The 25,611-nt window shown below is 29.2% G+C and overlaps 1 protein-coding gene across 1 annotated transcript in view; it reads right to left on the bottom strand.

The window, feature by feature from the left end:
- The window catches only part of LOC142328577 (uncharacterized), a 157,239-nt gene that overhangs the window by 116,371 nt on the left and 15,257 nt on the right, over window positions 1–25,611 (bottom strand). The window contains exons 2-3 of the mRNA XM_075372345.1: window positions 11,104–11,244; window positions 2,977–3,049 (exon numbers count right to left, since the gene is read on the bottom strand). Of these exons, the coding sequence (XP_075228460.1) occupies window positions 2,977–3,049; window positions 11,104–11,244 (214 nt within the window). The remainder of the gene's footprint in view (window positions 1–2,976; window positions 3,050–11,103; window positions 11,245–25,611) is intronic.

A 25,611-nucleotide genomic window follows, 5' to 3' on the forward strand; every position in this document is an offset into this window, starting at 1 on the left:
GTTATTAATAAATTTGTGATTTATTCAATTAGAAAAACATTTTCATTGCTTAAGAAATAATTTTATTATTAAAAGAGGATTTTTAAGATTTACAATTTTAAATAATTTCGATCTACTGGTTTTAAACAAGTGTAATTTATTTTTGTCAGTGTATTATTTTTTAGATTGATAAAGTCTTTAAGTGATGAAAATCCATCATAATAAAAAGAAAAACAAAGTATGTTATTTGATTTTCACGAAACATATTTAAAAAGCCACGACAGTTGTTTCGATACACAGTACCTTCCTCGGATTGCAAACACTAATAAAAGAGAAAATGAATCAAATTTAAAGGTGCGGACATATTTTACTAAATTAATTATATTTTTATGATGTGATTTTTCCGAATGTAAAGTAAAAAATAAATTTTTGTACTAAGCTTTTTGCACGATTAAAGATGCGAAAAATATCGATTGTTTTATTTCAATTTTGCCTTAATAGTACATAGCTTTGTGATTCTGAAATAAAGCTCGTTTCTAATTTTATCGTAAGTTAACCATGGAATGGATTAAAAAATAAAATATACTGCTTACGGTCAGTTTTTAACAGCGATAGACGCGGTTAGTCTTTAATGCTTATAAAACTCATACTTTCCCTTCTATAAATCAATCGACCTTGCCAATATTTTAACCATTTCCGTAAGAATTGAAACTAACATACGCGTTACATATATTTGCATTATACAGTCTTAAATTATTCGTCTACTATGAAACATAAATAAAAACAAATCTTGTGCCAACGCAAAACTTTTATGTAAATATATTTCCTATACTTTATCTTATTTTCTGAGTTTTTTACATTCAATACCGTTATTTGTATAAATTATTAAACGTAACATAGAAACATATAAAACGTATTCATATATCTGTAAAAATCCATTTTTATCTTCAGTTATTCGACCGTTTATCTGTTTTTTTTTTGGGGTTTTTTTAATTTTCTATTAATCTAACTTTTTTGACGTACTGGTATGTGTCACATATTGCATAACCGTGTAATAATAAATGCATTAGACCTACAACCTTGACTTACCGTTTTTACCTTTCTAACACAAAATTAACCAATCTTTTTGTCGTAAGCTATAAAACAACAACCGAAAGTAAAAATAATTTAACAAATAATTACATAATTATTTACGTAATTTAATTTATTCTTATTAATTAAAGCAAAATATTTTTTCTTCATCTGTTTATTGTTTTTACATGACTTAAAAAATTATAATTTTTTTACATCAAACATATTTTATTTTCATATTATTTTCTGCCCTAGAAATTCTACTATATTTGAATTCTGAATTGTCTTTAGATTTTTTTGTACATGCTCACATCTTTTTCAGCCGAACATTCTGTAATGTGATTCAGGTAGTAAAAATTAAGCAGGTCATAATTAAATACTCAAATAAACATTTATGTTGAAGGATATTGAATTGTACAATCGTTAAAAGGTATTTAAGAATCTAAAAAGTCAACTCTCTTTCAAGAATGAAGTTTCACAAAAAAAAAAAATTATAAAAACAGTAATATAGCCGATATGAGGTTTTAGTTAGGAAAAAAATAAAGAAAACTAATAAGTTTTATTATACTCCAAATAGGGAGAAGGAATTTGTCACCTTTAGTAAAAATGGGGAAAAATATTTTTCGGAAACATTTAACTTGCATGAACTGCGGCTAAAATAACTGGTTATTGTAATGCCTATTATAATTTATTATTTCTTTCCATATTTATTATAAATGTTATTTATTTCACTTCATTCAGCATGATAGTGGCCAGTAATCACTGTTTAAGCCGTTTACTGATTGTAGAATGATATATGCAAGTACAAACACAATAAACAATCTCTAATCCCGGATATAGCTTTACTCAAGGACTCGTTTTTTATTGTACTAATGTGAGAAAATTAATATTTACAACTTCTTTCAATGTGAAGTAGATATCTTATATGTTTAGGAAATGGGTAATTACGTAATTAAAAACAGTAGTCATAATACTGTTTTCTTTACTAACCGTAAAAAATTGAAATTTAAAATTACATCATAGTGTTTTTTAACCTTTTAGAGCTTAGAGGATTGTAACATTTTTATTTAGAAAACAATTTTGGAAATTTCCTTTAACTATCAAATAAAGAGAAAAAGTAAAACATGGTGACTAAATTTCACATAATAATTATCATCCTTGAGATATTTCCTATAACTGGTTGATGAGATCTGAATTAATTCATCGATGCAAGTGAAAGGCTTTTCATTATCACTATGTATAAAAATGTATAACAAATTTAATATCTGCCTGAATATATTTTACTTCAAAGCTGATTAAAACTGGTAAAATAATGCGATTTCCAGCAATACATAGAACATTTATCTGGAACGTTTTTTTATAAAAAAGAAAGGAAAAAAGTTAACATGATATCGAAATAGTGGACCGAGGTGGGGGATAAAAAATGAAGTTAGAACAAAGCAAATCATCGCTTTGATGACAATTTTTCAATACGATGAAAAGTTGTTCTATAAAGTAGCATTTTCTGTAGAAAATATCGTGATAGTAAATTTTTTTTTCAGCGACTTTAATGTGAAAGGTTGCTAAATTAGGAAATTGACTTAAGGTCAATTGACTCGGTCTTCTTCTACGCCGAAGAATTCTACCAAAGATGTGGTGAACTGTATGAAATTGATTTTGTGATGTTTTAAATTTTATATAAATAAATATCATTGAAGTGGACTCGGCAAACTGTGAGACAAAGGATTTTTGATGTCAAAAATTAAAAATTCATTTACGATTTTTAGCTTTTGTCAAACTCTTCTAATAATACTATAGATTTACTTTTTTCATGATACCGTAGCTTCTACTTTTTATTTAATGAACCAATTTGAAGATAATCTAACAAAAAATTTTAATAATCCTTACTTAAGTATAAAAATTAATGAAACCACAAGTATAACTTACAATCCTTTCTCGTCTCGAATTATGAAACCGTTAGCGCTTGGTGATTTTGTGTTGCCAGCGTAAAAATAAGCGGCTGAAAAAAAAAAAGAATTCATTACTATTTCGACATATTACAAATAAAAAATAATCACATAATTAGTTATTAAATTTTTTTTTTTAGGTAATAATAACTGAATAATTTTAACAATTTTAATAACTTACGATAAATTCTACTTCTGAATGAAATAAGTTAATAAACAATATCGAGTAATAAGATCAACAAGACGATTTTTATAAACAAGTTTGCTAATTTTAATACTGTAACTGATTTAATATTATAAACAAAATTTTTAAATGCAAAACTATTTTATGTACAGAAATTTATGGTATAAATAAAATTATAGTTTTTTACCAGATCTTACGAAATAAAAATAATTAACTATTTTTGGTGGTGGATATTATATTACAATACACGTTTTACTTATTTTTAGCTTCACTTACTGCTTTATATTTTTTGTGGAATATACAAAATCTGATGAATTTTAATCATTGGTGTAATTGGCGATACAGCTTTTTATATTTTTGGGTTAAATACTTTCTATAACATCAAATATATGTTAATCCAAAAACTGTACGGTAATAAAATTAATGATTTCTTAAACAATGGCATGTCGTAAGTTAAAAAAGGAATAAATAAAAGTTAATGTCAGTACGTATAGAATTTAAATTAAAATTAGGAAAAATTGTAACAGTATCAATAAGCGACACAGTGATTGTAAATATTTTGTATAGATATTAATTCTATATAAATTTGTAACTGCTAAAGTGATTTTACTTTATAGATGTGAGGTGAATTTATTGCGCGGAAAGGTAAAATATATGAGTATAAATTTATTCTTATAATTCATGATTTAATATCATTTACTAAAACTCTTTCAGAGTAAATTTCCTTCTGAAACTAAGTAAAGAGGATAGTGGTACTTCAGTATTTTAAATGTGTCAAAAAACTTTTAATTTAATGAAGAAAACAGCTTAAATTTTCTAAATTTTGAAATAAATATAAAGAAAAACAGAAAAAAAAAATTAAATAAAGTCTAAATTCTATAGGCGATTTAGAGTTTATAATTTTATCCGATTTTATCTGTCTTTCATAATACTCGTATATCTGCGGGGATAAACTAAGATTTTATTCCATAATTTTCCTTCAACGCTACTAAGTAAAGGCATGCCAGATGGTATAATTATTACATTTTTTAAGCGTTTTCAACTGTGCAGGTTGTTTTTTGAAATATAAATAGTCAATTTAAACACTAAATTTAGATAGTTCATTAAATAGGTTTGGTATAGTGATGGATACAATTGTTATCAAACACAGCTGTAAACAGTTGGTAGAATTAATATAAAAACGTTAATAAAGTAATCAGTCTCTCACTGACAAAATATAAAACAGGAATAATTGGAATGCCTTCGGTTTAGTCATTACCAACAGACTGATAAAAAAATATATTAAAAATAAAAAAAATCTAAAATCTTTTCAACAAATCTTTAAAAGTCTAAAAACATTTTATATGATGTTATTGTGGGGGGGGGGGGGGAGGGTCGCATTGTATTTATTAGTGTGGTTTGTGCCTAAAGTAAAATAATTTTTTCATTATTTCATCAGTATAGATCATAACTTCCTTTTGAATTGCGTAGCAAAAGTAAATGTAATGACAGTATATTTGAAGTTGTTGCAATGACATTTTTATGCGGTATAATCAATTAGAATTTACGTTTAAAATCAAATTGCACAAAGAAGAAGTATTTTTCTTCTATTAGAAATAGAAGGGAAATATGAACGTTAAACCACGAATACAATAAGATTTATGTGTATTTGTTTGGTTCGAAATTACAACACACAAAGAAATAAGTTTAACAAGGATCGGCTTCAGTTTCAGGTTAATATCAGTTATTCATATTCAGAGGTATAAGTTTTGGGATTAGAAGCATAATTAAACAGGTGTCATACACAAACGGGAAGGAGTTCCCGTCTACGACATATTAAAATCGTCGGCCGTAAACCACTCAAGAGATGTAAACTTTTTTTTTAATGCGACCTTACCATCTTCTCTCCGTGATGAGTTATTTATGATTTTGACCTATATTTCTGATTAGTATTTTTTCCATTTTTTTTATTTGTGTTTTTGTTCTATTTATTATCAATTTTTGCGCTTATGTACCCTTCCCGGTTATTTTATCGATATTTAATTTTCAGATTTTAATTGTTTTCCAATAGCTGCAAGCCTAATAACATAACGTTAATTGATTTATATTCTTCGCTTTTAGTAAAAATCCCTAAACTTTAAAAAAATATGCTGTTAAAGGAGTGCTTAAATAAATTGACTGCAATAGACTTACTAATCTGTAATGATTGCTACGTAAGATGCGCTTACCTTTATGATTAGTGAAAACTATCATCTAAGTTAAATAATAAATAAATAGTTTATCTTTTATTTACTTATAATCCTGCCACTCATGAAAATTATTCTTGGAAATATAGTTTCTCCATGTCGAATCATATATTCCGTTCTTGTTTTCGGATTTAGTAACGCTATCCTTAATCGATATTTATTACTATTTATCAATAAACTTCTTCGTTATGCTATCAATTCAATAAAAGAGATGTCATAGGACGATAATTGCTGCGTGAAGAATTGTCAACCGGAGCGAAAAATTAGTGGTGAGATGAAAATATTAATAACTTTCACTCTTAGTAAGCAGCAGCGAAATTAACCGGGAGTAGATTTGGCGTTTATGTACTCACGCGAAGGGTGAAGCGAAAGTGAAATTATACATTAAGAGGTGTATCAGGCCGACTTCCTAAGTCTAATAAAATGTATAAAACTGCTTCTACTTGTTTTTAGCATTAATAATGTAGACATTATATTGTAGTAGTAATAAATTAATCTAAAAGATTTATGTAAAGTTACTATTACAATATCAGTAAAAATATACACTATGATCTTCCGGTTCTGAAGATTGTAAAAGCAAAACAATGAAAATTATTTATTTCCACTTTTTAATTTGCTGAGATATTTATCAAAGTTGCTATTACTACAAAATGTGTTTAGTTCTTTACAAGCCTTTAAAAATTATCTATTTTTTGTTCGTTTATATTTTTGAATTAAAATATGGTAAAAAAACTTGCAGAGAATAACGAAGTAAATTACATTCGTGTTACCTTCCCAGATAGTGAATGAGTTGTTTTAGCAAAAGTTTTGCGCTCTTTATGATTTACTGCTGATATCTATCAGTTATTTTTCTACGGTGAAACGATGAGAAAATTTGTAAATAGTAGCAATTTAGCAAATATATATATATATATTTTTTGTCTTCAGTCATTTGTCTGGTTTGATGCAGTTCTCCAGGATTCCCTATCTAGTGTTAGTCGTTTCATTTCGGTATACCCCCTAAATCCTACATTCCTAACAATTAGTTTTACATAACTTTGCCTGCCTACACAATTTTTTCCTTGTACCTGTCCCTCCAGTATTAAGGCGACTATTCCAGGATGCCTTAATATGTGGCCTATAAGTCTGTCTCTTCTTTTAGCTATATTTTTCCAAATGCTTCTTTATTCATCTATTTGCCGCAACACTTCTTCATTTGTCACTTTATCCAACCATCTGATTTTTAACATTCTCCTATAGCACCATGTTTCAAAAGCTTCTAATCTTTTCTTCTCAGATATACCGATCGTCCAAGTTTCACTTCAATATAAAGCGACACTCCAAACATCCACTTTTAAAAATCTTTTCCTGACATTTAAATTAATTTTTGATGTAAACAAATAGTTTTCTGACTGAAGGCTCGTTTCGCCTATGCTATTCGGCATTTTATATCGCTCCCGCTTCGTCCATCTTTAATAATTCTACTTCCCAAATAACAAAATTCTTCTACCTCCATAATCTTTTCGCCTCCTATTTTCACATTCAGTGGTCCGTCTTTGTTATTTCTACTACATTTCATTACTTTCGTTTTGTTCTTGTTTATTTTTTCGGTAATTCTTTCGTAGGACTTCATCCATGCCATTCATTGTTTCTTCTAAATTCTTTTTACTCTCGGCTAGAATTACTATATCATCAGCAAATCGTAGCATCTTTATCTTTTCACCTTGTACTGTTACTCCAAATCTAAATTGTTCTTTAACATCATTAACTGCTAGTTCCATGTAAAGATTAAAAAGTAACGGGGATAGGGAACATCACTGTCGGATTCCCTTTCTTATTACGGCTTCTTTCTTATGTTCTTCAATTATTACTGTTGCTGTTTGGTTCCTGTAAATGTTAGCAATTGTTCTTCTATCTCTGTATATGAACCCTAATTTTTTTAAAATGCTGAACATTTTATTCCAGGCTACATTATGGAATACCTTCTCTAGGTCTATAAATGCCAAGTATGTTGGTTTGTTTTTCTTTAATCTTCCTTCTACTATTAATCTGAGGCCTAAAATTGCTTCCTTTGTCCCTATACTTTTCCTGAAACCAAATTGGTCTTCTCCTAACACTTCTTCCACTCTCCTTCTTCTTCTGTATAGAATTCTAGTTAAGATTTTTGATGCATGACTAGTTAAACTAATTGTTCTGTATTCTTCACATTTGTCTGCTCCTGCTTTCTTTGGTATCATGACTATAACACTTTTTTTTTAAATCTGACGGAACTTCCCCCTTTTCATAAATATTACCAGTTTGTATAATCTATCAATCACTTCCTCACCTGCACTGCGCAGTAATTATACAGGTATTCCGTTTATTCTAGGAGCCTTTCTGCCATTCAAATCTTTTAATGCTCTCTTAAGTTCAGATCTCATTATTGTTTCTCCCATTTCATCCTCTTCAATTTTCTCTTCTTCCTCTATAACACCATTTTCTAATTCAGTTCCACCGTATAACTCTTCAATATATTCCACCCACCTATCGACTTTACCTTTCGTATTATAAATCGGTGTACCATCTTTGTTTAACACATTATTGGATTTTAATTTATGTACCCAAAAATTTTCCCTAACTTTCCTGTATGCTCCGTCTATTTTACCAATGTTCATTTCTTTTTCTACTTCTGAACACTTTTCTTTAATCCACTCTTCTTTCGCTAGTTCGCACTTCCTGTTTACAGTATTTCTTAATTGTTGATAGTTCCTTTTACTTTCTTCATCACTAGCATTCTTATATTTTCTACGTTCATCCATCAGCTACAATATATCTCTCAAACCCAAGGTTTTCTACCAGTTCTCTTTGTTCCGCCTAAGTTCGCTTCTGCTGATTTAAGAATTTCCTTTTTACCAAGGAAGGCGCCTCCATCATTGCTATATGAAAATGCAGAGAGCTACATTTTCTTGGAAAAAAAGCAGCTGTAGTTTTCCATTGCTTTCAGCTGCGCAATACTCAGAGGACAGAGTGATGTTGATATGGCCGTTTAAGTCGACGTGACTTACGCCCTTAACAACTACTGAAAGAGCTGCTGCCCTCTTTTAGGAATCATTCCTTAGTCTGGCTCTCAACAGATACCTCTTCGATATGGTTACACCTTCGGTCAAGCTACTCTGTATCACTGAGCACTCAAGCCCCCTAACCAACAGCAAGGTCTCATGATTCATAGAGGGAGCAAATATATTTATTAATTTATAAAATAGCTCATCGTAATTAAAACAATCATTGTATTTTATTTATTTTCGTATTCTTTTCTAGGCATCTCGAGCCAGTAGTCTCATACTCACTGCTTCTTTCTCAAAACCATCCTTCTACTTCCTGTAAACGAAATAATGTTACACCATGATCGTTTTCTTATAAACATAGAAAATAAACTTATTTAATGCATGTTACCCTCTCTGTAATATGTAATATTTTTTAAATCAATTATCAGCTATTAAGTTTTAAAGTGCGTTTAATTGCTTGCAAACCTTTTAATCTGCCGGCCTCCGTGGCGCGAGTAGTAGGGTCTCGGCCTTTCATCCCGGGTTCGAATCACTGTCAGGCACGGTAATTACACACACGCTACAAATCATTCATTCATCCTCTGAAGCAATACTTAACGGTGATCCCGGAGGTTAAACAAACAAAAACAAACCTCTAATCTACCTAATAAATACAAAAAAAAGAATGGAAATACCATTCATTTCTAATAACGGCAGAAGTTTCTACCGGTATGTCACTCAATTAATTATTGGGAGACCAAATTCAAGTGTTGATGTTCTAAAGCGTCTCAGCCAAATGAATTAAATCTACCCAAACGAACTGAACCTTCACTGTATAAATTGTGTAACTATAAAAATTATCAATTGTATTGGTTGTGATAAATTCTGTTGAAACTTTAGATGTAATTCGACGGAGAAATTCGTATGTGATTGAAGAGCAGGAAGTGAGTCGTATTTGAGCATCAGTTTAACGGCATATTTTTGTAAATTAAGGTTTTACAATTATATAAAGTGAACCACACTGAACCATAGGTAAGATTTCCGACATTGACAGGAGAGAGTAGCTGGATATAAAACATAACCTATATCATTGAATTATCATTTTCATAAACCTCTATCCGAGTAAAAGCTTAAAAATTATGATATTTTTTGTACAATTCTTGTTCGTGGCAGCAGTTTATTTTATCATTTTGTTGCGTTGTACTATTATACATACATATATTTTTATAATAATATCAGAAAGTTATTATAATTGCTTTAGTATTAAGGCGGATTCTACAGGAATTCCTTTCACTTTTAAAAAAAAAAAAATATTTTAAGTTATCTTATAAAACAAGAGGTTGCCACAAAAAAATAATCTTAAAGTTTCTTTATTAAATTTTGATTAATAGCCGCTAATGGTTTATGGGTTTAGCTATCTATCAAAAGTTTTTAAAAACGGAATCTAAAGATATGTGTAATTTATGTTATACAGTCATTCGATCCTTAAAATTATGTGTCAAGAATTATTATTAAAAAAATATAATTTGTTCTATATCATTTTAATATTAGCGACAATACTTCAAATGAAATTAAATAAAAAAATCCGAAGAAGTTATTTTAAATAAATTTAAATTCAATATCCGCAAATTCTTTCAGAATATTGATTGCATAAAAATAAATTAATAAAAAAATATCAATAGTTAAAAATTGATAATGAGAACAAATCCGCCGATCACAGTGGCGAAGTTGTAGTCTCGGTCTTTCATCCGGGGGTTCCGGGTTCGAATCACGGTCAGGCATTCATTTTTCATTAATACAAAAATTTAATTTCCACATTCCCAAGTACAAGCTTCAAAGCTCCTCTGGTGAATTAATTCATCAAGCAAAAACAAAAAATTAATATTTATTTTATGTATGTATAAATTAAAAAACGTAAAATACACGAACAAGATTTTAACGTATAGACAAAATCATTTTAAAAGATTTAAACAATTTTAAATATTCAAGGTTGATATTTCAAACCTGAAATGCTTTAAATCTGAAAACCTTTCGAAATACTATTTAGTGCTTATGAACTTCCGTAGCCATTATAGATCCAGAAAATCCCCCATCGTAAATCACATGATTTCTACTTTCTGTTATTTCAAAATAAATATTCTGTTTTCTCTTTTGATAGAGGTTTTTACGTAGTAACGACTGCAATTACTGTGTAGACCTTCGCGTACATCTCAGAGAGATGTTAGCAATACATATCATAAGCAAAATATTAATAACGGAAAAAAATATTAAATATATTTCAGACTAAAGGTTTTCATGTTTTCAATCAAGATGGGAAGGTATAACCCTGGTGTATTAATTTCTAATAACGGTCTTTTTAATACTTTAAAAAGACTAAGTTTCGGTAAAGATTGATATTAGCAAATTTTATTAAAAACGGATAAACCGTTCAGGAGTGATACTTGAACAGACATATTTTCATTTAATTATTTAGATTAACGTCAAAGAATGAAATACGATTATAAAATAGTAGAACTAAACGTATAATTTATCCGTTCTTTCATAAGTAAAATTAATGAGAATCATCCACTAATGAATATTATTATTATTCATAGAAACAATGAACATTATTAATACAATAATGTGAGTTTTTTATTTTTTACGTAAGTAGAACTAAACATGTGAAAATATATTGCGTATAAATGTGTAAAACTTACCAGGTCCTTCTCCATCGTAATTAAAATCTCTGATGTGAATTGTTCGAGCGTCTACGGCGAAAACATTCCCTGTTACACCATGATGTAATGAACTAAGCGGTCCTAATGGTTTACCATAATATTCAACTGCTCCATCAGTAACTGTAAAGGAAAGATTACTAATAGAATTAATAAAAGGAAAAAAGTAATTTAGGCTTAATAAGATCATTATTAGATAAACAAAAACAATTTGTTTAAAAAAATAAACAAATATTTTATTTAGACTTAAATAATTTTTGTATATTATTAGTACATTTATAAAAACTCTAAAAAAATTATACGGGCTAACTTATTCTAAAATATAAAAATGTTGATTGTTTAAACATTGACTTCTTTTTTTTTAAGTCATGTTTTCTGGAGAACAAGGATGATAGAATATTTAAGTATGGCATCTTCAGGATCCACTGTTAGATCTACATCTGATCTTCAGTCGGTCCGATCTATTTTTTCACTTTTGAAAGCCTGTAGTTAATGTAAGTTTAGTGTAGTTGCGTTTACAATAATTAAAAAAAAACAAAAAAAAACGATGACATATCGAATGCTGGCAAAAAAACTAGGGATTGTTATTTGAAAAAATAAAATTGTTAAACATGTTAGAAAAATGGACCAACTAAAAAAAAAATAAAATATAATCATTTTAACGCTTAGGGGAAAATAAGTGAATTTCCTAATCTAAAGTTTTTTGTACGTCTTAGAGTTTTAAAGATCCTAACGCAGGATCTCAGGGTTACTTAAAATAATAACTGTATACACTATAATTTTAAATTTTCCCCTTCCGATTTGTTTACTTTCATTCACAGGATATATCATCCTAATTTTGACTGACTATTGAGCTGAGTGTTATTCTTAGATCTCTTCTCAAATCTACATTTAACTTTCCAAAAAAACTTGAGTTTTTAAATATTTTGGACTCGCTGACATTCGTTAAGGAAAAGTTACGAGAACAAAAGTAAAAATGTCAATAGGTAACTTGTAAATAAATATTTAGCTTACTAAAATAAATCCTCTATGTTTTTAACTGGTTTACATTATTTTCATAATAATAATTCTTAACATACTCTGTAATATTTTCGGAAATATTTTGCAAAACGTTTAGCAGGTTTTAGAATTGTTTTCTAGGAAAGTTATGAGATTTTTGTGTTTTCAATACGAATTTTAACAAACATGTGTAGCATCAAAAGCGATATTTTCTGTCTATAGTTTGTTTTACGTAGTTTCCTGTCAAACGTAATTATTGCATGTGCTTAATTCTCGAAAAATCTGTAAGAATACCAGAAGGTCTTTTTCGAAATTTACTGATTGATTTAACAGACTACTCATCTAGAAATGCATCTAACAGACTAACTTTTTAATTGTCTTTCAACCAAAAATATTTTTAACTTTAAAAAGACAAGTATTCATTAAATGTTGTCTGTTTAGAAATATTTTTTTTAAATTACAGTATTTTATATTTTAGTAGTCCTTATCTCCAAATATTTCCCCAAGTTAATAACAAGTAGATAATTTACTAGTTGAAGCTAATGAAGAACTTAAAAAAAAATAAAATAGTATATTCAGAATTTACTTTCAGTATTGAATTATTAATTTTAATTTTGTATTTATTATTCAATAAAGCACAAATCACGCTGAAAACCACCTCAAGTAATAAAGTAGTGTTGATTCGATCTTGAACCGGCAAATGTGTTTGTTTGTGGGTCATGATGCGAGAGGAAGTTACAGCGTTTGTAGAGCATAGCAGCAGTCTTGTGCAAAACGGAACATTATAAAAAGCAACAAAATTTAATCCTTTCAATTGATCCATTTCTATTAGACGGGTAAGAAATTACTTTTTTTTTAATCAGACTATTAAAAATCTATGAATGATATTTATAAAAACATTTATAAATATAGATATTTTATTTAACTGTATTAATAGTATCATTTTAAATCTAAAATTACAGTATTAATACTAGACTTTCTTTATTAATATTTCTAGACTTATATTAATACTAAATTACTTTCTGTATAATTATCAACACCAAGAGTTTTACTCTAACCGATGATACCAATAACTGTTATGCGAAGCGGAAACACCATTGGCAAGGTGTATTTAGTAAGTCGTTCGGTAGAAAGCTCGATTCATTTTTTAAAAAAATACAAGCTGCTAAATAATATTAGTTATATTAAAGATAAAGTATTTCTTCTATACTAACAATTATTAAAAAACTTCAGGAGTGTAGTTTGACAAAATAAAGTTATTATTACACCTTACATGAATTAATATTTGTCCATTTTTATGGTTTGTAGCTCAGTAGAAATACTCGAAATCATACAGGAATTCTCTGTTCTAACTATGATGTACGCTTTAGATTTTCAGTAAGTTTGTTTCTTTATTTGGATTCCATTAATTTTAAAATAAAATTACACCCAAATTCTGTAGTTTTCAGAGTATTCCTCTCCTAGTTTATAACAAAATCAACCATATTTTTTAATAACATAACATTAAATAATGCTTTTCTGGATAAAAATCATTTAGTTTTTTTAATTTTTAAATCCATTTTTTATGTTCAGCTTACTCCATTAACCAGCTGATTACTACTTAAATAATTAAACGTTTTTTACTTTATTTTCCTACGTATATTTCAATCTGTTTAACTAATAAACAATAAGCAACCCCCCACGGCCCAATGCGATGAGGATAGTATATGTGACATGTAAATGAGGCGTAGTCTTGTACAGACTCAGGCCGACCATTCGTGAGACGTGTGGTTAATTGGATCCCAACCACCGAACTACACCGGTATCCGGTTTTCAGTCTAGTATTCAAATCAATACAAAAGAAGTAAATTTTACTAGGATTTGAACCTCAGAACCTTCGATTCGAAAATCAGGTGTCGAACGACTGATTTACGGCAACGAGTTAACCACCCAGTCCGGTGGGCTATAATTATATAAATAAATAGATCATTAAAGTTTAAAAAATTTCTTGAGTATTCTTTTACTGATAAAGTAAATTAATTTATGACGAGGTGAAACTTCTGTTAAAATTACTGCATTTATAGACACTATTCCATACTATCGTTATATAAAATATTTTTAGATAGTAAATTAAATATAAAACGCATGTTAATTAGCGCAAATCGTCAGAAATAGACAAAAACTGTATAAAATATACATAAAAATAAAAACTCAACTACTGATAAAATATCTGGCTCTAAAATCGTATATAATCAACACTAACGTCAATAACAGGCATTCAAACAAAATTCCCTGCAATTTCATAAATAAAATTTTACCACGGTGATTTCAGAATTATAAAAATAAATAAATTTTAAAAATATACAATTTAGTACGTCGAATTAACAAAAGCTCACAATGATGTACAGCTACCATCAGAATTGAATTAATTTAACAATAGCGATACACTAACTTTGCATTTATTGTACAGAATGGATAGATATTCAACCACAGATATAAAGAAAAATAACAAACCACTCCTAACAGAATCAATCATCAACCTTTGCGTATTACTCGTACAATATAGAAGGAAGACACACAACACAGCACACACAAAATATAACCCAACAAGCAAATTATGCATGAAGTTCATAGAAACTATGACTTAAAAATATAATATTAAATAAGTAAATTTTCATATATGGAAGTACGTATATTATTTTGAAATCGTTCATTAGTAAAATTAACAAACTAAATACGTAACAAATATTTTAGAAAAACAAACAGAACACGGCCAAATGTTCAGTGGAATTGCATATTAAAGAAATCTTTTGAACATTTCAAAAAAAGTGTTTTTTTTTGTCATTTTGTGTTTTAACAGTAACAGTTTTAACAGTTTTCATTAGCGTAACAATCTACAACTCCACGGAACAAGGTGGCGAGAATAATTTCGGTTTTTGCAATTAAGTAAAACCTATCAGTTTCTATGATATCGTACACAAATTCATTTTTTTACCTTTAATTTTTTTGAGAACAAGTTTTAATTTAAAATTAATCGGAATTATGTTGAAAAAAATAATTAATCAAAAAGATAATGGCGGAACACTGCCGTTGAAGCTTTTTCCTTCAACGAATTTTTTCCGTCCAAGAGTTAGGGAGCAGCCCTATCTACTATTTACCCGTAAGTTGAAATCTTTTAATGGTCATGAAATATATTACCAAACAAATTCAAAAACGTCTGTCTAGAGAGTATTACGTTGTTACAGAAAATATGCTGAATTCGATCAATAATAACACAAAAACAAATTAAGAAATATATATTAACTATTTAAAGTGAGCGTATCTTCTTATTATAATAAAATTAATTTTATTCCCTCGCAAAAACGATTTTATTCTGCGTAAGTAGTAAAAACATATTTCTGTCATAAATCTGTGCTTCGAAAGAGCGTCAGCAGTTCTAAATTTACAGTAATTATGTGCATAGACCAGTGCTAAAGTTCAGGGATTTCTTACTTCGATTGAATACGAATTATTATTATTAAATATCTTACTTATTAATAAGCATGTGTATTATTTATTTTACTTGGATGCATATGCTAATATTTACTAAAGTGCAAGGTCTCGTAAAAATACATTTATATACATACATTATTAAAAATAATATTGTTTATTATCTTTAAAAATACATTGTATACCGACTCTATTATCAAAATAATACGGGTGAATGAGGATCGATAGAAAGTATAACTTCTTCTGACGCTTTCTATATTTTCCAGTATTACAGAATATGAATATTTTAATATATTGGAATAAGTGTTAAGAATATATAAGATCAAAAGTAGCTATTTTGGAAAGGGTAAAGTTGATAGGCTTTGAAGACGAGATAATAAAAAAACCTTTGTCTCCACAAGAGTATAGATAGTTAAAAAAAAGGAAAAGTATGGAAACTCAAACAGATGTGCTTACATAAATATTAAGCTGAAGAATTCAATGGCTGGAAAGAGAAAGAGAATAATAAAAGAAATATGGAGGATAGACTAGAATCGATAAGAAAAACCCAAACTTAAGCAGAAGAATGGAATAAAAAATAAGATTCTTGGGGTACGGGAAGCCAATGAAGATATATCAGGTGACACAAACATACAAAACTGAGCAATGAGGTAACGAATAAACTTTGATTTGAATGGCTGGTTTAATACGATAAAAAGTCTTACGTAAGGTCTTGTGTATTAAGAAAATAAATGAAATCAACCTCGATTATACGATACATCATACTCGATTCTTTATCTATGTTTTGATTCCAGCGAATATAAAATAAAACAAATTATCCGTAATTGTAAAATTAAAAATCCTTACTTTAAAACTCAGTAAGATAATCAGAGATCCTAAATTTATGCACATTTACGGAACTTCCATAACAATAACTGGCCGGCAAACATTAACCATAAGTAAGCCTCTTGGAAGTAATAAGTTGTTTCAATAACGTAATATTTAAAAGATTAAATATTAGTCTCATTGTAACAAATTTCTTAAAATTTTTCATCCTATTGTAGAAAGATGTAGGAAGATCACGAAAACTGTTGAAAATCTTCAAGTCAAAACTCCCAAAAATAAAAAATAATAAAGAATTTAAAAAAAATATATATATGTATTCCCATAAACTTGTAAATTTAATGGCTTTTTCATTCGTTGAAAAATTACCTAAAAAAAAAAAAAAAATACTGTATTTATGACCTTTCGGGTAATTATTTCATGCGTTATCAATAAATTATATACAAACTTTAAGTTATAGATATTTCTATTTTTACATTACGAAATTCTAGAACTTTCGATTTAGATTGAACACTACGGTCAAACGCTTATTAGTTTTATTTCAGGGCATTGTCTGAAGAGATCGTTTGTCTGATATCTTAATTTAACAAGGATTCGTCGGCTATATGCTAGTGTTTACTAGGAGGTAGGTTACAGGTGTTCCAGATGACGGAAGAGACCAGGGTGAGGCAGTTCCGGCTGGCGCCAACGGAGGATCGGATGACCTACCGCTGCCCTGGATCGTGCGCCGGGCCCGGAACTGTGCACAGGGGCGGCACCGTTGCATAACGGCTACGACAGCACAACATTACAGCTCTACTCGCTTCCTTGACAAGGACGCACGCTCTGTGGGTCAACAAATCATCCCTGTGGCCACTGCAATGGCAGAGATGGAAGTACTTTTTACCGTAAGAAATTCTATATAAAAATGTAAGATATTTTATTTTTTATGAAGGTAACGTAATTAAAATAACTCGTCACGTACATGCATGTTTCAAAATATGTCAGCGATTAACGTAAAAGAAAACAGTATCATAAATGAACTTCGCGATAAGAATACTATTTTGGGTTACGTCCGGAATCTTCCCATTTCATGACTTTTAAGGATAAATTTTTGTAATCATGAATAAAATAATATCCTTATTAAATAAATTTTTCCAAAAATGTTATGTTTTAAACAGAGAGAAATATTTAATAAAGATACATTATTTCGCACTTCAGTACAAGTATTTTGAGATTAAACACTTAATTTACATGAAAAATAATTAAATTGTTTTAACTTTCTGAAAACAAAAACTAATCTTTTTTTCATACTTTTAAAACAGCAACAATTACATTGCATTTATTACTTTAGTTCTGTTACTTATCCTTTGTTATTACGGAGTGAGATGTGACTGATTGAAGTGGATAGGGTAAAAATTAAAGTAAATTTATTTTTTCTTTGTGGGACATGTGTTAACATAATTGACATCCTAAATAGTCCCGCATCGGAAAATTATTGCTTCATATCTGATATATTCATTCTAATCTCTCTTAAAATATTTTCAAATTTTCTGAACGAAGATGTTTCTTACTTTCACTTGATGAAATTTGATTTTAAATGATGGAATATGTCAGATAGAATCTTAACATCTGAATAACTTGAATATAAAATGCGAAACTAATCGTTGAAAAATTAATACGTAATGCGCTTACATTTTCACTGACTGCAATATTATAACGATCAAAATTTAATGTTTAGGAGTACATTATATCAAGGAAAAAAGCAAGCGATTGCATTATACAGTTCAAATAAAAATTCAAATTAAGTTAAAGTATAATACAATATAATATACTATAATATATAAATTAAGTTAAAAAGTTAATAAAAGTTTAAATAAACTTTTATCTGTTAACGAATTTGTTATTCCCGTTACACTATAAACTTCAGAGTTATTTTATAATAACTATTCATATTTCATTTCAGTTAATTCGAATATTACTTTTTTTTTAATGACATTGACACTGGACTTTTTTTTAGAATGCCAAAAAACAGAAAATTCTAATGCCTAAAGAATTGTAAAAAAAGGAAGCAGATGTTTCACTGTATTCAGTATATCCCGACCAATAATAAAAACAATGTAGAACCTGGAGATGATGCTTATATTGAGCGTTAACCGTAATTAGAATGTACTAAAAGATATAGTAATCATTCTAATTAATTCGATAATCAGATCAGAATAAAACTTATCAAGAAAATAAATACAGTATTGAAATATTATCGTTTAATCCACCTTATGAAAAAAAGAATAGGAATACAGATTACACTCTTAGCTATCAATGATCTAAAAAAAAAGAAAATGAATAAACAGCCGTTTCGCCAACCTCCATAACGGAATTTTAGCATCTCTGCTTTATTCGAATCGTTCCGGAACCAAATTCTAGCCAATATTGATACTTTTTATAATATAAAAATTTCAAATAAGTTATCATGTGCTGTACTATAAATAATATAGACGTCATCAAACATACCGAACGAATAAAATAGCTACTTCCACACAAATTAACGTAATTTGTTTAGTAGAGTAGATTATGGACAGAGTCCATCCCACTTATAAGTTTCTTATAAGTTTCCACTAATAAGTTTCAAATATAACTTAACGATCCACTTGAGCCACGAATAAAAGAACGGTTCTACATCGCGCTAGAACGGATTGTTTGTAACAGTTAAGTATATTATATAGTATAAGTAACAATAAGTTTCTCTATAGATAAGTTCGTCTGTACTTATTAGAATAATAGAAACAATAAAGTTAGCGTGCATCGAAATAGCCTTTTTCTTACTTACATTTCCATTGAAGGGTAAGATTAATAATTTTCCTATAGTAAACTGAGTATCGATGCATTTAAGAGTATTCTGTGCATTTTTTAATCAGTATATAAAATGAAAAATCGCTTTAAGAGCTTTTCTCCCATCATTTGTAAAGAAAATAGCAGTGCTTAGGCTGAGTCCCAGTTCTGATTTGACAGTTTACTATTTTTCTATTTTTATTACCGACCTTTCGAATAAGTATTATGATGTAGTAGTGTATCTGAAGTTGTGCGTATGAAAATGTAATGAAGATTTGTTAATACAATAAGGTCGAAAAAAGCAGGGCAAGTTAAGAAGCGTGGTTCGTTATACGCTGCAAGCAGGAAGTTGACGTTTGTTTATCTCTGGTACCTATTTTTAGGTATACATTTTTAGCAATATTAAACCAAATTAAAAAATATTAAAACAAAATTAAATTACCGAAAAGTCGGTCTTCATACGCAGAACTGCACAATTTTTTTTTTTTTTTAGTAGTTATTACATTGTAGTAACTTATTATGTTCCGATATATTTTTATAGAAGCTGTTTTTTCACATAACTCCTTGAAAAAAGTTTTACCACGCAGACATGAAGAAAAAAGTAAATATTAAGTTGCAACAGAAAAAAGTTACATATATTACCGTAAAAAAAATCGTATAATAGATTTTAAAAGTATTCGATATTAGAATTTGCAACCTGCTGCAAAAAGAGATTGTATGTGTATTGCAATGAAATGTACTATTTTAAATTCAAAACTACCTGAATGCGCAACTTCTAAATAAATACGAGGGTAAGTCAATTATTATCAGCAATTTAGTTATATTTTTGTTTATGTTTGGTTGTACTGTCGTGTTGCGTAGATGACGCATGCGTGGTTTAATTGTTGTTGTGTCTGTGCAGGTTTGATCCTGCTATGTTAGTTCCATTATCGCTGCCCTGCCGTTAACCACGGCTGTTCCGCTTTCTGTTTCCACCAAAGAAGAGCAACGTTCAGTGATCCGTTTTTTGTGGGAGAAGGTGTATCAGGGGCCGAAATTCATCGAAGACTTTCGGTACAGTTCAGGAACAGTGTGTTGCCGCATCGGAGTGTCTACGAACAGATTGAAAAATTCAAAAATGGTCGCACAAGTGTTACGCACGACGAAGGAGCCGGACGTCCGTTTACCGCCACAAATGAGGAAAACATTGAGCGTGCACGTGACGTGGTTTTCTTAGACAGACGAGTAACTATTGATGAAGTGGCACATCGTCTGCAAATTAGTCACGGTTCTGCCTACGAAATCATCCACAACAGACTTGGGTTTCATAAAGTCTGTGCAAGATGGGTTCCAAAACAATTCACACAGTCGCATAAACAAACGCGCTTGGACATCTGCCAAAAATATTTGGATCGCTATGGTAACGAACGGGACATCTTCTTAGACAGAAACATCACCGATGATGAAATATTGATCCATCATTACAAGCCGGAGAGTAAACGGCAGAGTATGGAATGGAAACATCCAAATTCGCCCTGCAAAAAAAAGGTTCAAGACCCAACCGTCCACAGGAAAACTGATGCTTACGGTGTTTTGGGACTCACAAGGCCCCGTACTGGAATATTATGAGGAAAGCGGCACGACAATAAACAGTGCGCGTTACAGTGAGATGCTTACTGCCAAGCTGAAGCCTGCAATTCGAAGCAAACGCCGAGGACTGCTGTCGAAAGGTGTTGTGTTGTTGCACGACAATGCCCGTCCACATACTGCTGCCCACACTGCTGAAACGCTCCAGAAACTCAACTTTAAAGTACTGGCTCATCATCCGTATAGTCCTGATCTTGTCCCATCTGACTTCAACTTGTTTGGTCCACTCAAAGAGGCATTAAGGGCTGTCGATTTACCTCGGACGAAACAGTGAAAGAAGCGGTGCATTCCTGGCTTGCAACTCAACCGAAAACCTTCTTTTATGAGGGCATCAGGAAGCTCGTGCAATGAAAGTGCAGTGAAGCTTGTGCTTGAACCACGTGCGTTAAAATGCAAGGGGACTATGTTGAAAAATGATTTACATGTAAGTTTCCTATTCGTATTGCAATAAAATGTATAACTACATTGCGGATAACAATTGACTTACTTAATCTGGTATACTGCTAGCTGATCTTGTAAGTAAAATGAAGTTAAATTGTTAACATAATATCAATTAATTAAAAAAAATTATTTCCAAGAATATACTTCCTTTTCTGTTCGAATAACAGAAAGAAAAAAGAAAAGAGGGATTAAGCAAGAGAGAAAATTTTAACTTCCGTTATTTTTTTATTTATTCGAGAAATAAAAAATTCTTATTTGACTTAGAATGTAACAATTATAAATGTTATTACTATAGTGTACAAAACCAAAGATGAAGGTCTCAGTTTGAAGCGAATTATCCCATCAGTGAATCTATAAAAAATTAGATTTGTGATTCTTTTTAAAGCACGTTCCTTTCTAATTAATTGAACATTATTTAATTCATGGGAAATTCCCGTAATAAAAATAATCAATCCACTTTTAAGGTACTTGTGTAGGGAATATTATTCATTTTTAGTGATCTAGATACGCACATTTTTCACATAAGCTAAATTTAAGATCACACAGTCAGTTAAGTTTACGACGAAAACATTTCCCTTAAATAAGAAGTATTAGGTTTCGTCGTAAATAAGAAAACTCCTACATGTTTTTAAGATTCATTTTGTTGAGTAAGCAGTTCGGGGTTTCAGAAGTTTTAATATTATTACTATTTCGTTGTCGAGGTATTTAGTAAAATGATTGAAATGCTATTATCCTTTTATTAGTGAGGATATAAGAAAATAAATATGAGATGTTATAGAATACTTATAAGAAATCGTACTAACACAATATTCACTGACATTTCTAAAAATATAATTCTTCTTAAATTTGTTTTTCAAATACGAGAAATTTCTACACGGTATTTCAGAGGGATTAAATTAAAAAAAAAAAAATTACTTTCTTTTTCGGTATAACTAATTAAATCCTAAAATCAGAATAATGTATTAAAGTACTCTTTGTTAAATATCAATTATTCTTCATTCAAATCTAACGGAGTAATCTGTGAAAGAAGATACTGATATTCAATAGGTTTGTAACCTTGATATTCATTTTCAATAAGGAATTATCTATTATAAAAAAATTATGGTTAAGATTTCTCACAAAGGAGTAATATTCGTGCAAGCATTCAACCTTAATACGCACATTCAGATGTCAAACCCTTTGTCCTGTGTCATGGTTTCTCCCAACATAAGCCGCCAGGGCTTTAAATGCTCCCACACACGATTTAGCCGGTCCTTGATTCTAATTTCACTTCATGAGAACGAACATTTATTTTATTTGCGACTGCTCTCATATATTACCTACATGTTTCAATGAGAGTAATGACATTATCTAGTATTCGTGATTTTAGAAAGTTTTTTTTTAATTTTAAATTAAATATTTCTATTATTATGAGAAAAATCTACCTATAAAAATAATAATTCTATAAATTTTCAACGGTAATTTGTTCATTAAGATGTGTGTTATGCAAAACAATATAACTGCAAAATAATTTTAAATTTTGAATGATGATAATATAAGCCCGGTTTTAATAATTGTTAACAGCTAATTAATCTATAAAGCAGATAGAATATTTCCTTCTATTTAACCAACTAAACTGTAGACGAGAAAACTGCTGAATCGCTTCAGTCTATTGCGGCAATGAGGAAAATTAATATAAAATTTTAGAAGGTAAAAATCATGAAAGAAAGGAAGGGGAAGATTGGCTTTAGGCCAAAGTTTGTTTGGTTTGTATCGATAATTCCCTAAAGTTTTTCTAACATTTTATTTTTTTTAAATATAAATTTTCAAGAAAAAATATTGAAGGGGATCGAATATTAGATACGTAACAAAATTTTTCTTAATGTAATGAAAGATGGAGAGCGCAAGTTTAGTTTAGTACACTATTGTGCTACATGAACATACAACAGTGGTATCGTCGGCAAAAATGGCCCGGTTACATTGCCTGCTAAGGATAGCTCAGAAATGTATAAACTGTATATAAATGTAGACAAAACACTACCCTGTAGTACTCTTGCTGTTAGTGGATGTAATCCTGTTCATCAATCGTGAAATTTTACTGTGAAATATATTTTTGAAGCATATGACTTTAATACGGTTTAGAATCGATGTGGTAAAAGTAATTGTTACATCTTTCTGAACGACGCATCGTCCTCTTCAATAAACCGGACAAAGGTTTGCGCTTCAACACTTCAACACCGGACAAAGGTCACGTAAAATACAGAAAATTATACAGCCATAATTTATTCTTTTCACTAAAGGGATTATTTTTTACTGTAGATCTACATCGGCACATTCAGCGTAATCGACTCTGATCGGAATCGCTTGCATTTAAAGTGTTTTATATTTTTTACAGTATAAGAGAGACTGAAACAAATTTATTTATTATTGACTGTAATGAAATGTAAGGCAACCCTCGAAAAATCGATTTAATTGATCAGTTAAGATCTATTACCGATCAGCTGTTCTGAAACGGCAAAAAAAAATTATCAACCCCAGTTAAAATGTGGTTAATTTTTATCGGCCTACATATGTACTAATTAAATTTAGTAGTTAGGGTTCAATTAACGTTAATATCTCATCTAGAACGTTTGGTCTGATTCTAGACAATACCGATTTCTGAACTGTGATCGGATTAACGAACAAATTATGAAGTATATAATCCCGAAATAATCTGAAAACGAGTCAAATAATTGGAGAATTTCTACTTGTTAATTTAAAAAGTACTGATGTATTTATACCAGAAAGATGTAATTTAAAAACGTTAAGTAAATTCTTAGATGGAAAATATACTCGAATTAAAAAAAAGTTTTATTAGCATAGAGCAGAAATTAGGCCTTAAGAAAATTTCCTCAAACCAGTCAAATAACTAACGGCTTTTCAAACATGCTTTGATTTATTTCACTTTTAATGTTGAAATTTTAATCAAAGCGTAGTAAGTACTTTTATTAAAAATTATTTTAATATAAAAGTGCTGACGATTAATATTTATAAAGGGCATTCAAAAGGTCAATCGAAATGAATAAGATTAAATTACCTTAATTAAATTTCCTATACGAATTTTATATTTATTTATTAGCGTTTTATGATCAAATATTGTTTTTATTGAAATCACAATTACTCATAAAAAGCTTTAAGAATTTATTTTTTTACCGTTTATAAAATTAATTTATTAAAATTATCACAGCTGTGTTCTACGTATAATAGTTCCTTTTAAATCACTGATCAATCAGTAAGAAACAACATTTATTAACCATTTTATGAAAGTTTATACGTTTATTAACTACGATGGTTTATTTCGTAACGTACATAAGTTATATAATAATATATTACGAAATAATATCCATCTTTATATTTTTGTAAATAATCTTCTTAATTTAAGTACATTAAATACGGCAATGAGTATTTTCATTAAAACAGTGATTATTTAAGTTTTATGATCGGAAAGAGAATGGTATTTTGCATCATATAAATAACTATTCATAGTTATTGTAAATAATTTACCATTATTTTACTTGAAGGATGAATATCTTTTTTATAATTTATTTTCCATAGAAGGAGATTGAAGGCGATTTTCTTTTATTTTTTTATAAAAAATTCCTGTGTCATAAGTAACGAAACACTGCACGAAGTTTATTTTGAAGTGATGGTATAACAAAAAATAAAAAAAATAATACTTATAACTGTTATTATTATTAATTATATTGTGTTTATTATACCCTTCACAGAAAGAAACATTTTAATTTTACTTCAAGGCTAAAATCAGCACGAGGAACGTTTACTTTCCATACAGAATATAAGTATTTATTCATTTTCACTAATCTTGTAAGGTTTTTTGTTTAACCGTTAAAAAACTGTACAAATTGAAATATAACTTCCGTGTCTTAATACTACTACTGATTCCTCAGATTGAATCTTATTTAACTGGCATATTCATAAAGATATTTGATCATCTTTATTTACTAATTTTTTTATGATACGTAATTTTTAAGCATTAAATTCTAAAATAAACATAAGTTAAAACAAGTTTAAGGTCACAAAAATATTAAATCTGTGTATTAACAAAGAAAATAAATTAACTGCAACTTCTTTTTTTAATTTCGGTGTGAAGATCAATCATCATGGTCAATTTATCAACCGTTAACCGTAAAGAGTAAGAGTCTTACTCAGAAGCTAGAAATCTTTTGATTAAATTAAGAAATGGGACAGAAAAACGACGCAAAGTGATTGCTAACACCAAATACTAAGGTTGTGTGGAATTCTGGCATTTGTATTATATTTTTACCCTAAGTTTTCTGGTTGATTGTT

The sequence above is a fragment of the Lycorma delicatula genome, chromosome 1 (genome assembly GCF_047948215.1).
Source record: "Lycorma delicatula isolate Av1 chromosome 1, ASM4794821v1, whole genome shotgun sequence".
Classification (NCBI taxonomy): Eukaryota; Metazoa; Arthropoda; class Insecta; order Hemiptera; family Fulgoridae; genus Lycorma; species Lycorma delicatula.